General features: G+C 39.1%; 1 protein-coding gene across 3 annotated transcripts in view; it reads right to left on the bottom strand.

Moving 5' to 3' along the window:
- CNTN3 (contactin 3) overlaps window positions 1-14,841 on the bottom strand; it is a 104,348-nt gene that overhangs the window by 63,844 nt on the left and 25,663 nt on the right. For all 3 annotated transcript variants that reach the window (XM_065075355.1, XM_021286925.2, XM_065075356.1), the window contains exon 2: window positions 11,953-12,087. In XM_065075355.1, the coding sequence (XP_064931427.1) occupies window positions 11,953-12,007 (55 nt within the window). In that variant the 5' untranslated portion in view covers window positions 12,008-12,087. The remainder of the gene's footprint in view (window positions 1-11,952; window positions 12,088-14,841) is intronic.

Genomic DNA, 14,841 nt, shown 5'->3' with positions numbered 1-14,841 from the left:
CAGCTAGGCACGTAGGTGGGACTTAAACTATTTGAAAGAGTTTTGCCCAGGCAGCCTACCACAACAACATGAAAGTTTTAGTCTTCATAAAAAATCTACACTTAAAAATTATGTAATAAAAAGCTTTTGATACCAAAAGAAAAAATAAAGTTTCATCTCTAACTCCAAAATATTATTTCCTATGGCAGAAAGTCTATGCTCTCTCCTCACAACACTCCCCTCCTTCACAAGCCATTCATGCGCAAGCTTTGAAAAAGAGTAAGACACAAGCAGATTTCCTTTTAAAAAGAAAAGATAAGGTTGCTATGGGAATAAGAAGACAAAAACTTTTAGTTAATCCAATATAAAAAGGACGAGAACTGGAGAGAACTCAGATGGAGCTGAAACGGTCACCCCAACTGATAAGGTTACGATCTGCAACGACTGCTTTTTCTCCCTCATTTACTCTATGCTTTTATGTAATTTCATTTTCTTTTCAGATATTATTTACAGAATACAACAATTCACGTCAGGATAAAAAACCCAGAATGTTTTCCAATATGTTGCTCGTTATTGTCACTCACTTGTAAATTCTTGTACGAGCTGAAATTTGCCCACCCTACATCAATGCAATGGATGTAGATGGAAAATTTTAAATGAACATTTAGATTTTATATATTTAAAAAAATAGATTCAGCCATGTAATCTTCTTTCTTTAAACTACAATCTACGGTCTGCAATTAAGTTGTACATTGGCTAGTAAGTAAATTCAGGTCTAGGTGTTTTCTACAGCTGCAATCAAAGCCAATTCTTATAAATTTTGAAGGCAGAGAGAACTGTCACACCACCCCCTCTCCTCAGAAAGTCAAAGCACCATTAATGTCAGTAGTTTATCTCAAAAAACCACTGTCTTATCAGAGCTTGTTGCCATCACTTCCCAGCTAGCACAAAATATCATGGGAAGGAATGAATCTGTTCCATTTTTAGGGTGTTAAAACAGGATAAATGTTTCTTCACATTTTGAAAAATGTAGGGAAAATGCGTTTCCTTCCATTACACATCCCCACAGCCACCTTGACCAATTAAATGATGTTCCATATGATCCCCCTACATAGTGAACCTTAAAATGAGAAATGTGATGAAACTTTAAAAGACCCAATTAATAAAGTCTCTACCAATGAATTATCTCCGGCAACATGAAGACCACAAAGTAATCTGGAATTAACTAGATTTAAAAGTTTTGAACATACAGCAGAGCTTTAAAAGACTGGTTCTTATTTGCACTTTAGCTCTTCCAAGCTATGCAAAGGCCTCCTAAAAATCACCAAGGAGCAGATCTGAAGCTCCTTTAGGATGCCATTGAGAGGTTTATGTTGGGGTACAATCACATCAGTGTGAATCAAATCCCATGTCTGGTACTAAGGCTGTTAGCATCAGAATCTGCCCGTTACTTTCAATATCATAAAATCTGCCATTTACTTGTTTATCAATAGCACTACCTTTATCTGCCACCTCTGAAGTATGGGAGAATCCTCAACTGAATCTAACACATTGAACTAATTGGGGATTTTCTATGTTGTTTTCAGAGTTATAAATAGTTGTGTGAGGAACCAGGATAAAATACACACTAATTACCCTTGACCATGCAAATTAAGCTGTTTTCAATTCAGCTTTAAAACATTTGGAAGTTCTCATGGCACAACAACCACCAAAGGCAAATGAATGCTACTTTTTTTCTTTGCAGTTTTTTGTCTCTTGCTGCAGAGCACCTGCAGATGCACTGAATTATTTTGCAAAGTGTGTGCAAGGCACAACTTGCGGCTCACCGGGGACAAGGTGGCATTTCAAGCCACTCAAGTCTGCGACAGTGAAGGGGTGGCACAGGAGTGCTGAAATTTTCTGCGTATTTAAAATAAGCTCCAGACATACCCATAGCCTCAGCTAAACAAAAAGGACGATAACCCACCAATTCCTCACACTTGGTACTTCTCAACAAAATGACAGTTATGAGATAGGAACAGATCCCAATGTGTATTTGTAACAACGCAGTAAGTCTCAGTTTTGTGGCTTTTTTCACACAGACCCTTGGGACTGCACAAAATCTTGCATGCGTCATTACGCTTTTTCCTTGGGATTTGAATGGAAGTTTAAGTCACCTGCACACGGTCACAGCCATCACAGTTTGAACCCAGGTTTCCTTAACCCACAGCCATGCACCCTTTGCATTAAGCTATTGCAGGTTCCTCATTTTACACCAGAGAAATATCCAGTTGGTTTCAGTATAAAAAGTTCCTTACTTTATGTCACTGCATAAAGTCACTCCATAACTCCCCTTCTTCACTAAGGCTTTCTGTTCTCTGATGGATTAAAATACTACAAATACTTCTAGTGGCTGGTTCAAGTAAAGTGGTTTCTACATTCAAATGTTTCTCCACAGAGCTCTCAGTTCCTGGATGTCTAATCCTCGACTAGACAAGATAAAGGACAGCCAAGCACAAACACATTTACCTGCGTATCATCAGCTGCTTTCTCTTCCAAGAGAACAAGCAACACTTGTCTAGAAAAACATCTACTTTCCTGCCAAAAAGGCATATGTTTGAAATGCTTCTGACTTCGTTAAAACATTCTTAAAAAGTCAACAAGAAAGTCATAACTATGTTCCACCCAAGAAGGAAAAAAATATTATGCTACCTTAGACAGCTGTATTTTAATATTCTGTTTATAGTTATGGAAATTTGGTTCATTTTAGCATCAATAAGTTCTGATTGTGCTAATCAGACGAGAATATAAATGAGCTTTTATTTGCTCAGGTTTTCAATCAGCTGAGGTTAAGCTTTTGGTTTACAACCTTTTGTTATTTTTTAGTGAAAACTCAGTGTGAAAATTGTGTTCTGATCCCTGATAAATACTTATCCCCAAAATCTCATCACTGATATGTATATCCTGTATCAGAAAAGTTAAAAGCTAGAATTATCCCATTTGTAGTTACGAAACTGGAAAGTTAATTGTGTCAAAAAAGCGCTTGTGTGCAAGAGGCTTGAAGTAGTGTACTTAAAAGTAACAAAAATTACAAATCTGAAGCATCCATTTTTAACATGCTAATTAAGAAAAAAAAAAAAACAAAAAACAACAAAATCAGAACAGTTTCTTCTGGAAGGCTCTTTAAAATACAAAACAAAATAATTATTCTCAGTTCTGTTGTTTTCCAGAACATCTGCTAAATTATTCAGCTTTAGATATCAACCACAGTATACCTTCTCTGGTTTCCAACTGTCATCCACAACCACTTTAATATGTTTCTTTTCCTTGTAGTGTCCTGGGCTTCCCAAGTGAGGGGCTGATACAGCTCATGTTCTGCACAGCAAGCTTCTCAACTCCTTTTCCCTTGTGATTTATGTCTTTTACCTTCCTGCTTGCAGAGAAAAGGCTTTTTCCCCTGCCCACCTTGGCAGTTCAAGTAGCACGAGTCTCACCCGCAGAGATCCAGCTTTCATAAAGCAATGACTCCAGAAAGCAATGAGCAGCACTGGATCTCTTTTGTAGGTAAGAAACAGAAGATTAAAGGTCGTACCCAAACCTCCAGGAATTATCAGACTATATGAGATAATTCATCTGCCTTGGTCATCATTTATTCTTCAGCAATAACCAATGATACATACTTCAAAAGGCAGGTTAACTAATGAAGATGGCTGAAGAGCAAGCCTGGGATGCTGCTGACTGGTTTGCTATCAAAAGGCAGAGGAAAAAACAGGATGGCTATTCAGGTAACAAGTGAAAACTTTATCTTCATTTCATTGCACAAACCAGCAGAAGACAAGCAAAGCAGACAAGCTCTAAGCTTTTGTCTCTTCAGTAGGGACAGCCTAGCAAGTACAGAGGAATGACTTTACTAGCTGCTGCTGGGGGACAAGGAAGAGGAGATAAGCTGATGCTTTAGGAAAGAAGAGTGAGGGATCCCAGCTTGCAGAGAGCGGATGACAGCCTCTCCCAGAGGCGGCCAGGAGGACTGCCTGATGCCGCAGTGGAAAACAGCTGTCCTGCAACATCCTCTAAGACCTCGCCTCTGCAGAAAGGCAGAGTTGCCACTGTTGGACCACACTAACCCAAAAATCACCTGTGGAGAGGTTCCTGTCCTACCCTCACTGCATGGCAGGTTTATATACAGTTAACAAGAAAAAAACCAGAGGATCCTGATGAAGGAAACTACATTTTAACCTCAATTCCAAGGGAATGGATTAGCATCATTTTCTATTGCAGCTCAACTTATTGTAATATTGACAAAGAATGAAAATGAGCCCTAAAAAGCCTTTCTCAAAGTTAAAGTGTTCCATTGGTAGGCTGAAAACAGAAAAGCTCACAACACTAAGGCACAGGTGTACATACTACAGTTGTATTAAAAACAAGAGTCGCAGCAGGAAGGCAGATGCAAGATTTACACAGTTCATAGCAACAGGTAAAACTGGGTTTCAAATAAGTCACCACCTTCTGTCAGTTTATTGGCAAAAGATGCCTGCAGCGGGGCAAACTTCTTGGCTCCCAGAGGTGATGTACCAGGCTGTTTACCATAACCTTCGTTCACCGAAACAGAGAAGGTAGGCTTGATAGTATGTTGGGTTTAAGTGTAAAGGGTTATCTTCAGATTTACAGCAGCAATTCTGTTTTCTGATATCCCATCTGTATGAAACACCCATGATATCAAGCAGTTCATAGAAAAGCAGAACTCTAAGACTTGTTCCTCATTTTGTAACTAATAAGCCATCAAAATTTTCTACCAGGTATGATACTTGTTAGCAATACTCGCTAAACAATTCTGACAGTCACTGTTGGCATAGATGCATTTTAATATTATGACTATACATGTATAATGTACAAAAGGGATATTACTATTAATAAGCAAAACCACTATGCATTAAGATACAGACTGGTTCTGTCCAAACAGCATACCTCTTAATGAAAACTGAATTTTAACAAGAGCAGTGTCATTGTAGTAAGTGATGATAGCTGTTTATTTTTTTACTACAAATGGATTCTCACCCATACAGAAACTCCCCACCAAAGACTAAATCAAAATCATGGCAAATTTTAAGAGCTGTATCTGTTTTGCACACAGGAAGGTATTGTTGGCATTCTGCCAAGGTCCAAGAAGCCTACACTAAGAATTACACATTTATGACTGCACATATACTCCTACGTGCGATTAGTTTCAATGTAAGTGTTCACCAGAAACATGAGTTATTTTTTCATCTCTCTACATTAAATCAACAACATGTTCATGTTTGGTAAACCTCTTGGTTGAAACCACACACACAAAAAAAAAAGGCAGCACTCGTGTGCCTTCAAAAGATGTTTAGCCACAAGGAAACAGCATCTCACTACATAAGCACGTACTAAGACGACAGACACACCCAGAATTATTGGGTGAGCGACTGAGCTCTTAAAACAAACTGCACATATAAATGCAAGATAGCACGGACTGAGGCCACATTCCCTGCTGCGGTCAGATCCTACAGCAGCACTCCAAAACAACAACAAATCCCAGACTGAGCAGCCTTTCAGTATTTAAACGAGGCCTATGAGGAAGATGGGAACAGACTTTTTAGCAGGGCCAGTTGCAACAGGACAAGGGGTAATGGATTTCAACTAAAGGAGGGGAGATTCAGGCTGGACATGAGGAAGAACTTTCTTACAACAAGGGTGGTGAGACACTGGTCCAGGTTGCCCAGAGAGCTGGTGGATGCCCCATCCCTGGAGACATCCCAGGCCAGGCTGGATGGGGCTCTGAGCAACCTGAGCTGGTGAAGATGTCCCTGCTCATGGCAGGGGTGGCACTGAATGAGCTTTGAAGGTTCCTTACAACCTGAACTATTCTATGAAAATATATGTACTAGTGCATCTGTAAACCCAGTACTGGTTTTTCCTGATCACCTGGCTTGTAATGATTTGACAAAAATCCAAGCCTCTTTCCAATCATGCTGGATGCTAGCATGAACAGGAATATTGTTCATTCATCTCAATGATCTCAGACAATGCTGGTATTTGGGATCCAAGGCAAACACAATAATATTACACTCAGTTTTCAGCAGGGTGCTCTTTTTGCTTCCTCAAAATCAATATGGGACGGAAAATGTGGGACGCCAGAACAGGAACCTGACTGAGATCCTTTACACATACCAAATCAAGAAAATCACCCACCACCTCATAAACTGGTATTCCAGGCATGAGAGCCAAGCTTTCCCCCCAGACAGAGCATTTTCCTTGTGGCATGATTTAATAGCAACAATAAATCAGTAAGAACACAGAAGGTTTCATGGTCTTCAGAAAATTAAAGAAAAAAAATCATGCTTTCCAATTTCATAAGTCTCTTAATACTAATAAAGAGGAGAGCTGTGGATCTGATACACGACATTGCAGAGCCTGGGGGTTTAACAGAGATTTTTTTTCTATATTAAACTGAGAAAACAAAAATGAAAAAGTGAAAATGAAAACAATTTAAAACTCTGAGTTTACATAGAGAAATAGATATGACATAATCTAATTTTAAACTCAAATGGACTATTAAATAAGGAATTAGAAGGAAAACCTATTTGTTGGCAAATTTCAGCATAAATAGTTTCTGTAGGTTACAATAGGATTTTAATTTAGTTTTTTTTTAGCAAAGGCTTGTAGTGGCTGGAGTTAAATAAGTTTAATGGCAATTTATCTGGATAGGGCAAAACAAAAAAAGTGCAGTCAAGACAGCGTTAGGATACCCTATTTGTGGTGGCAATGAGTTAGAAGCTTACCAAACAAAGTCCAAGTGGATTCTACAGGCCTCACCCTGGACACACTGTTTGAAATGCGCCATTTCATCTCCCAAAGAACAAAAAAATTATGTATTTACACACACAGTTCGCATTGTTTCATTTCTTTGAACCTTCTCTTTCTTCACAGCTTTCTTTCCCCTTCAAAAGTTGCTTTTCCTCTTTATTCTCAGGAGAAACTTGTAAAAGATACCTTTCCAAGGAGAACAGAGCAGTCAGCTTTAGTAGCATAAAACAGCTGAAAACAGTAGAAAACTATGAGAAAGCAAAAGAAACTAATTCCCTGGCTCGCACCGGGGCTGCTGTCAAAGGCTGGGTGAGTAAATGCAGAGCACAGGTGTCCGCTGGGGCTGATGGAGCCCGCGCTGCCCGTGGAGCCGCCTCCTGCTCCCAGCCCAGCAGTGCAATGAACTGCGGCAGGAAAACAAAGCCAAAATTGGCATGAGTGGTAGAGAAAAGCCAGCTGACATGCAAACTGCAGAGAAGCAGTTCACAGCTTCACATGATAGGTTTTTACCTTAATTATCTGAGATGTTCAGCACATTCACCAGTCATCATAACAGCAGCACATCAGCCTGCAGCACCTGAGAACTGAAGGAACCGCTATCCAGTTCCCCAAAAGAGTCAGTGAAATCAGCTGGGACACACTGGACAGGGAAGTCTATACCAGAGTCAGGAGAAGTTTTAACGCACTTGTAATCAATTCAAGACTTTGCCACAGATGATCACTTAGTTTCGCACTTTAATTGTTCGTGTTGGTTTGCATATTTTATTCATTTTGATCTTTGAAGTTGTTCTTTAGAGTAATTTAAACATAATGCTAAAGTATGTGGTTTGAAATTCCTTTGGTAACAAGGTAGACATTTTGAAACTCCATGTATATATGTGTGTATATATAGATATATTAGCACTAAATAATAATCTTTTAGTTCCCTTAGATAAATGAACAAAAAAGACCACAGGATTGTAAATCACACAGATATAAGTATACATCAATAAACAAAAACCCAAAGGTCTCATTTTTTTTTTCATTAGATACTCGAACATACCCACTTTGATGAACTGTGAAGATTCACATAGGATAAACAAAAAGCAATTCAATATAGGACATTGCAATAAGGGAACTAGTTTGAAATACTTTATCTGTAAGGACAAAGAACGTTAAGGTTTATAAGCCAATATCAGCAGCATCTCCATTTCTGTAGCTATAATATTATTGCAGAACACTGAACTGCAGACAGGTCTTGAAAGAACAGCCTTTTTGCTCATAAGCAAAGCACAAGAAAAATTGTTTCTAGAGAGTCAGAATACCTGCTGATCTATCTTAATGATAGGTTAAAAGTAATAGTCTCAAAATTGTTTAACAACTTGTCTTACATTTACAGTGTGCTTTCACTAACATCTGTCTTGAAATAAACTCAGCTAGAGGATTCCCCAGTGGGTTTTAGATGCACACCACTCCAAAGGTCTATTAATAAAAACCAAGCAGTTGAAGCAAAGAGGTAACATCAGCATTAAACACATGCCAGTCTCCAAACAGCAGAACTGTATATAAGGACTGAAAACTTCCACAGAGTTTCGAGTGAGATGGGTTAGGCAGCCGGAAATGCTCAATTCAGGCTGTTCAGCAAACTACATCTGGCTCAAATTCTTGTCTCTGCAAGTGCTGACTAACTCCAAGCAAAAATCTCAATGACAGCAACATAAAGACATTAATTTAGGGAAATATATATTAAAAAATATATGTATGTATATATATATATATATCTAAATAAAAATTATAGGTGCTGAAGGCTTCCAAGGAATGTTGCTGCATCAAACCATCTGGCTTTTGGCAATGTGAAAAGTAGCTTTTTGCTTGACTTCTTGCTGGTCCTTCAGTCTACCAACTCCCCACAGCTACTGAACTCACATTTGGAACATACCCTAATTGAAGGGAGATGAACTGAACTAGATGCAGAAAAGGGCTGGCATGATGAACATGGGAAGAGGAGAGTGTTACAGAGAACCAGAATCATTTGCACTTCAAAACATTAGCAACGTTATCTTTGTTACTGCAATGGCGATGGGAAATGAAGTATTCTACTAGCAGAGTAATTGGCTGAATAACACACTTCTCTATTAGCAGACTCAATGATAGTCAATGCCAACTCTGCTATTGAAAATATTGAACTTAGAGATGTGAACTGATGAATTTGCAGCTAACATCATTCCTTTCATAGTGTCTCTTTCTGCAGCTACATTTGCTTAGAACCACACACTTGTTACTACATTTTTTCAGTAAGTCATTTGGTAGACCTGGTGTTTATATAGTTTAACATAAGAAACCTTTCCATTCATCCGCAATCCTTAAGGCTATCTTTCTTCATAGGCAGCAAAAACAAAACTTGCTTTCATCTAAGTTCCTTTTAAATATGACTCAAAAGAACCAAGATGACATGAAATAAAAATATAAGGAAGATTAAAGGATTAAAAAGTTCTTCAACAGATGGGTGAAAAACCTTTCATCCATGTAGAAAAGGGTTATGTATCTCTCCACATAAACTGCTATGGAGGACAAAGGGATCTGAGTGAAGCTTTGAGGGTGTCACACCAATAGTTTTGCAAATGTTGCAGCTCAAAGTCCAAGTATTTGTTTGCAAGTCTCTAACCAGTGATGTTTACAGCTTTCTCCATATTACTACTCATATCAGCAGTGCCTGTGAGACCAGAAGAACCCTGTGCCTACCCTCCTGGGTCTGGATGTTACCTCACATATTATCTCAAAGGTTTTTTCCATTTTTTAAAAAAAGGCATATTTAAATACAACACATCAATTGAGAAGATTTGCATGCTTCGCAATTTAAAAAAGATACAACTTCAATACAGGCAAAATTATTGTTGTTTTTCAAAATCACATTTTACTGTGTGCTATCTACAAATGAAGTATTGGGATGTTTTAGTCTGCCTCTCATAATAGTTGTATCTCCCATATTTGTTATGATTCAAAGAATAACTATTAAATTGTATAAATGTCACCAAAAGCTATAGCAAGATAAAAGCTGTTAGTCCTGATCTTCCTTACCTTATATCAAATGCAAAACCTTGTAGGAATAAATTATTTTTAACAGATTACAAAACAGGTTTTTTTTAGTATCAATACTTAGTCTATATTTTCATTATCAAATATTTCTCCTTTTAATAAAAACTGTACCAAACAGTCATCAGAAATCCAAAGTTACATATGAGAGGTTCAAAAGCACATACATACATTCTGCAGCACCAGGTTGTTTTGCTGACATTTATAACATCAAATTTTGCCAATTTGCAGCAGCCACTAATTTGCCTTGTAAGTAATTCCCCAACTATAGCAGGTGCAGTAGGTATTGCAGAGAGTGGACTTACATCCTTCAAGTTATTTGAAGACTACAGGCATATTTTCAGCTTCAGGTATTTCCAGATGCAGCCCAGCCCTGGCTGGGACAGCTCCAGTTTCTACCTAGCACAGGATGCTCACAGCATCACGCTCCTGCCTTGCACAGCACCGCGGCTGCACACGTTTGCTACTAAAAGAAGAGCTGGAAGTAAGTACCAAAGCAGCAGCAAGGAACACCACAAAGCACTAACTCTGATCCTCCTATAGGGAAACAGCTCACTGCCATCTCCTCCCTTGATATTTTGGGATTTTCAGAGGCTCAAAGGGAGTCACACCACATGGCTTACACCATGGCAGCAGGATGGGCCAGACTGACTGACACAGGGAAAGCACAGACCCAGCAGCAAGACAGTATCTACTCAAAAGCATTATTCAAAGGTAGCTTTGCTCCCAGCAATTTAAAGGGGAGAAAAGCAAAGCCACTCTATTTTAACCAATAATTCTGTGCAAGTCCTGTATGATTGTTTCAGTGTCAGAAATGCACAAGACCTCTTTCAGAAAGCAATCAGTAAAGTTGTCCTGCAGGAAAAATAATTTTCTGTATAAAAACGTCTGGATTTGACAGAAGCAATATTAGCACCTTTCACTTTACAGATTGGTTTAATAACATGGCTTCTCTTTCTTCAAAGTTTTTGACTAAGCCAAAAGCAAATCCTGCCTTTCTGAGTCCCCATATAAAGGTAAATCCTTACTCACAGTTGCATTTTTGTGCACCTCGTGCAGGAATTCACTACTCCTGAGGGCAGCCAGAACATAAGCACCAGTAACAGAAGGAAGGGGGATGAGATGCTGTACAGGCCAGCCACAGCATCAAGGTCTCTCTCCATCCATCCCTGCATTAGACTTGTTGCAAAGAAAACACACCAATTCACAACAGACCCAGGCTATAAACCATTTGCTGTACATGCTTCCGTTAAAGCATGCTCCTTCCCAAAGTAGCGATGACCATTCTGAAGAGGATGCACACAGGCAATTCTCAGCTACGTCAGCTTTTTGCAGCCCTGGTGATGCCAACACACACCAAAGTCCCCAAGAGTCAACCCGTGAGGGCAGCACAGGGGCCTCTCCTCTGCCCCTCACGTGAACCTTGGCCTAACAAGGGATGCTCAAGCAGAATGCATGCTGAATGAAGAAATCACAGAGTAAAGCAAGGGACTGCTGCTGCTATGTGCACTGACCTCAATCACATGTAGAAAAATTACTCAGAAGAGCCAGTGTGGTAGGAGAGAAAGGACCTAAAAAGCAGCACAAGTTCCAAACACTGAGAATTGTCTGGTGTAGTAGGAAACACAAACCTCTGAACTGCAGAATCGATGCAGTGATAACAAAGCACTACTCCTCATGAATAAACCCATTCTAAAGTAAACAAGGTTTTCTCAAAACCTGCAGCAGCAGCATCCCCAGTTACAGCAAGAATTTAAGCTTCCAGTTAAAGAAAAATACATATTGAAGCTATTAAATCAGCATACCTACCATGCACGCTTTGCTAATAATATTCTAAATGTATTCAAATATCTTCTGCATGCTCTGAAAGCATAGTCTTATGTAGTAACTTTGGAGGAAAAAAATAATATTTTAATTAATCTGCTGTTAATATTTTGTATTATTTAAAATATGTATTGCATGCTTGGTTTCTAGACTCTACATGACATTTGCATTTCAAAGTCTCCGTGGTTCTATCCTCAAGTGCAGTTCAAATCTGGAGATTTCTGCATAACTCTAAACTGGAAGTTAGAGATTACAATTGTACATTTTTACCTCCAAAACAGCCAACAAATGACACCAGGAACAGCTGTTTCCACAGTAGCAGCATCTTCAGTCAACTAAATTAAGTAATTCAGGTTCAGTCTCAGACGAACTGTATGTTTAGTGTTCCAGGTGGCAAGGTTTAACCTGTTAAAAGAACAAACATAAAACTGAATCCCATGATGCTCCTTAAGAATTTGTTTCCTTGTTAACGTACTTCTTAATAAATATGAAGTTGACATACCCTCTGATGAAGGTACATACACATATCACATTTAGTTGTGTATATGAGGTGTTAGGAACTATATAACCCAGCAGAAGCAGAGCTGACGGTAAGTGAATTTTGTAGTTCATACTTCTCACCAATCTCCAGCATTCATTTATTTGTAAGAAACCGTAATTTTAAAGAAAGAGAGAGTACCTTAGGTGCAATCATACACAAAGTACAGTACTTTAATGCATTTATTACAATAACAGCTTGCATTGTACTTGCCTTGTATATACTGCGCTAGCAACAACCTGAACATGTGCAATAACTGATTTAATTAAATCCATATCTAACCTGCTCCTTTTTGTTGTTGTTTTCCATACTAGATCTATACTCAATATGCATAATACCACTGTAGAAGTCTGAAGAGGAAGACCTAGCAACCTAAAAAAACCACCAGTGAGCACATCACACTCCAGTACATCAGGTGTAATGACATGCTATGAACTAATTGCTAAGCTTCCACTCCTACTTTTATTACTAGCTAGATGATAAATTGTTTGCCAAGGTCTACTAGCCTGGGTATGACATTCTTATTTTACTTCTATTTTTTCCTAAAAAACTTCACAGTAAATTTTCCTAAGTTGTATGACAACTTTATATTTTGCCTGTCACTTCTACAGCATCCTTCTTCTTCAGAGGAAGGGTAGCTGGGCAAAATTTGAGGTTCTGCAATACACAGACCAGATCAAATGGCTCCTTCTGGGATTAGTTGACGGATCAATGCACAGAAAGATTAAGGTCAGGAAAGCAACCATTAATTCTGAGGACCCAAATCTGAGATGTCTGAACTTGATTTTTCCATGTGAGCTGTATTTTACATTACAGTTGAATGTTTCCAATCCTGCTGTAAGTCGGGTATCTGAATTTCAAGCTAAGCACCCTACAAAAAGAAATCCCACACTCTGATACATCCCCACCCTGGGACTCAGTAGAATTTCAGCTCCCCAGAAAAACATCACATAGTCCTTTGCCACAAGAACTGCATCTTTTTGCATCTCACAACCCCAGCTCACACAGAGTGTGCTACCAGCTCCTGCATCTGCTCCTCCATCCTTGCAGAGGTACTGAGTTATTGCTTTTTTTTCATGTGTTTTCTAAAGCAGAAAACAAGCAAAACCAAACACTAACATTTCTATCAAGTAACAGGTATTGATCGCTCAGCGGGTATCTGTTGCCAGCAAAGCTGGTACAAGAAGGAAGCTTACTGCAGGGGTACAGCAATCCCCAGGTACCTAAAACTAGGGGAGAACATCTCACCCCCAGGCAGCTTCTCTTGATCAGACTGAGGAACCACACACCCAGTGCTCATTGACTAAGACCTGACGAACAGCATAGGCAACTAAAGCATTGGTTTTCAAAAGGAGTCGTACGTATGATAATTTCTGGTAATTTTTCGCGTTTAAAAAAAAACCCACAACAGTGTTTTGGTAACGTTATCATTCTTCCCTTCCCAGAGCCAAAAAATACAAAGGTCAGATGCATGTAGGAGGATAGGACGGAGGAGATCACACGAAGGAAGGTTAGAAACTTGTTTTGCATCAGATCTGCAGTTCAAGACCTTTTTTATTAAAACAAACAAACAAACAAAAACACCACAAAAAACTCAAAACAAGCAAACAAAACAAAACACAAAACAAAGCAAATCCAAACCAAAAAACCACAACACACAGAGTCCCCAAAACCACAACCGCCCCAAAAATCAGAAAATGAAAAAAATACTTTGTGCTTGAAACTGAAAATTTGAGTTTGGTCCCTCTCCCCATCACCCCATGTTTCCAATGGGCACCTGCAAAGCCCTTCCCTAAGCAGTGTGTCTGTGTGCAGCCAGAGACGAGAGGCAGGACAGACACCCACTGAGGACACAGAAACACTGCTCGAGGACCAGCTGCTCCCACAGCCATCGGTGACCACGGCTGTGTCAGTGCCACACCAGCCTGGCACTGGAGCATTTTGGGACACCCCAGTTTTGGGCTGCAGTGCTGTAACCTGCCTAAGCATCAGCATCCCAACCCATAGCAACTAGTGATTTAATCGCTGCAACATTTGCCCTGAGCAGTGAGGACAGCCCGGAGGGCAGCAAGGGGAGAGGGGAGGAGGTGGAGTAGGAATACTAAAGTAGGTCACTCTTACATGTCAGCTTTCTTGCAGTCTTACAAGGGAAAAAAAAAAACCCACCACAATCTACACACTATGGAAAGCTAAATTAATTTCATTTTGTTCTTTAAGTGCTCTGGGCAAAGCAGCACATGATAGATCCATTTCAGGCCAGAAAAATAGTGCTTTGGTAGAAGCTAAAAAATATTGAAAAGTTTTATATGTGGGTATAAAAATCATAAAACTGCATCCCAACCTCTACCTGCATTACATTTTAATAAATTTTAATCTAAAAGACACAATGATGGTTACCAGCTAGCTAACCTTCTGAGACCTAAGTTACTTTAAACACTACATTTCTCTCTGTTCTATAAGATTTTGTTACTCTAGAATCTATTCCCAAATACCCCAAATTTCATTTTTAAAACAGGACACTTAGTAGTGTTTGAATTTATAATTTTAAGCCACATAAATGTATCCTTATGCTCAATAACAGGTCAGTTCTTTGTAAAGGAAGATGCACATCAATTTAATAC

Source organism: Columba livia, chromosome 10 (genome assembly GCF_036013475.1).
Source record: "Columba livia isolate bColLiv1 breed racing homer chromosome 10, bColLiv1.pat.W.v2, whole genome shotgun sequence".
In the NCBI taxonomy this organism is placed as follows: Eukaryota; Metazoa; Chordata; class Aves; order Columbiformes; family Columbidae; genus Columba; species Columba livia.
The sequence above is the reverse complement of the archived record's forward strand: the minus strand, read 5'-3'. Positions and strand labels throughout refer to the sequence as shown.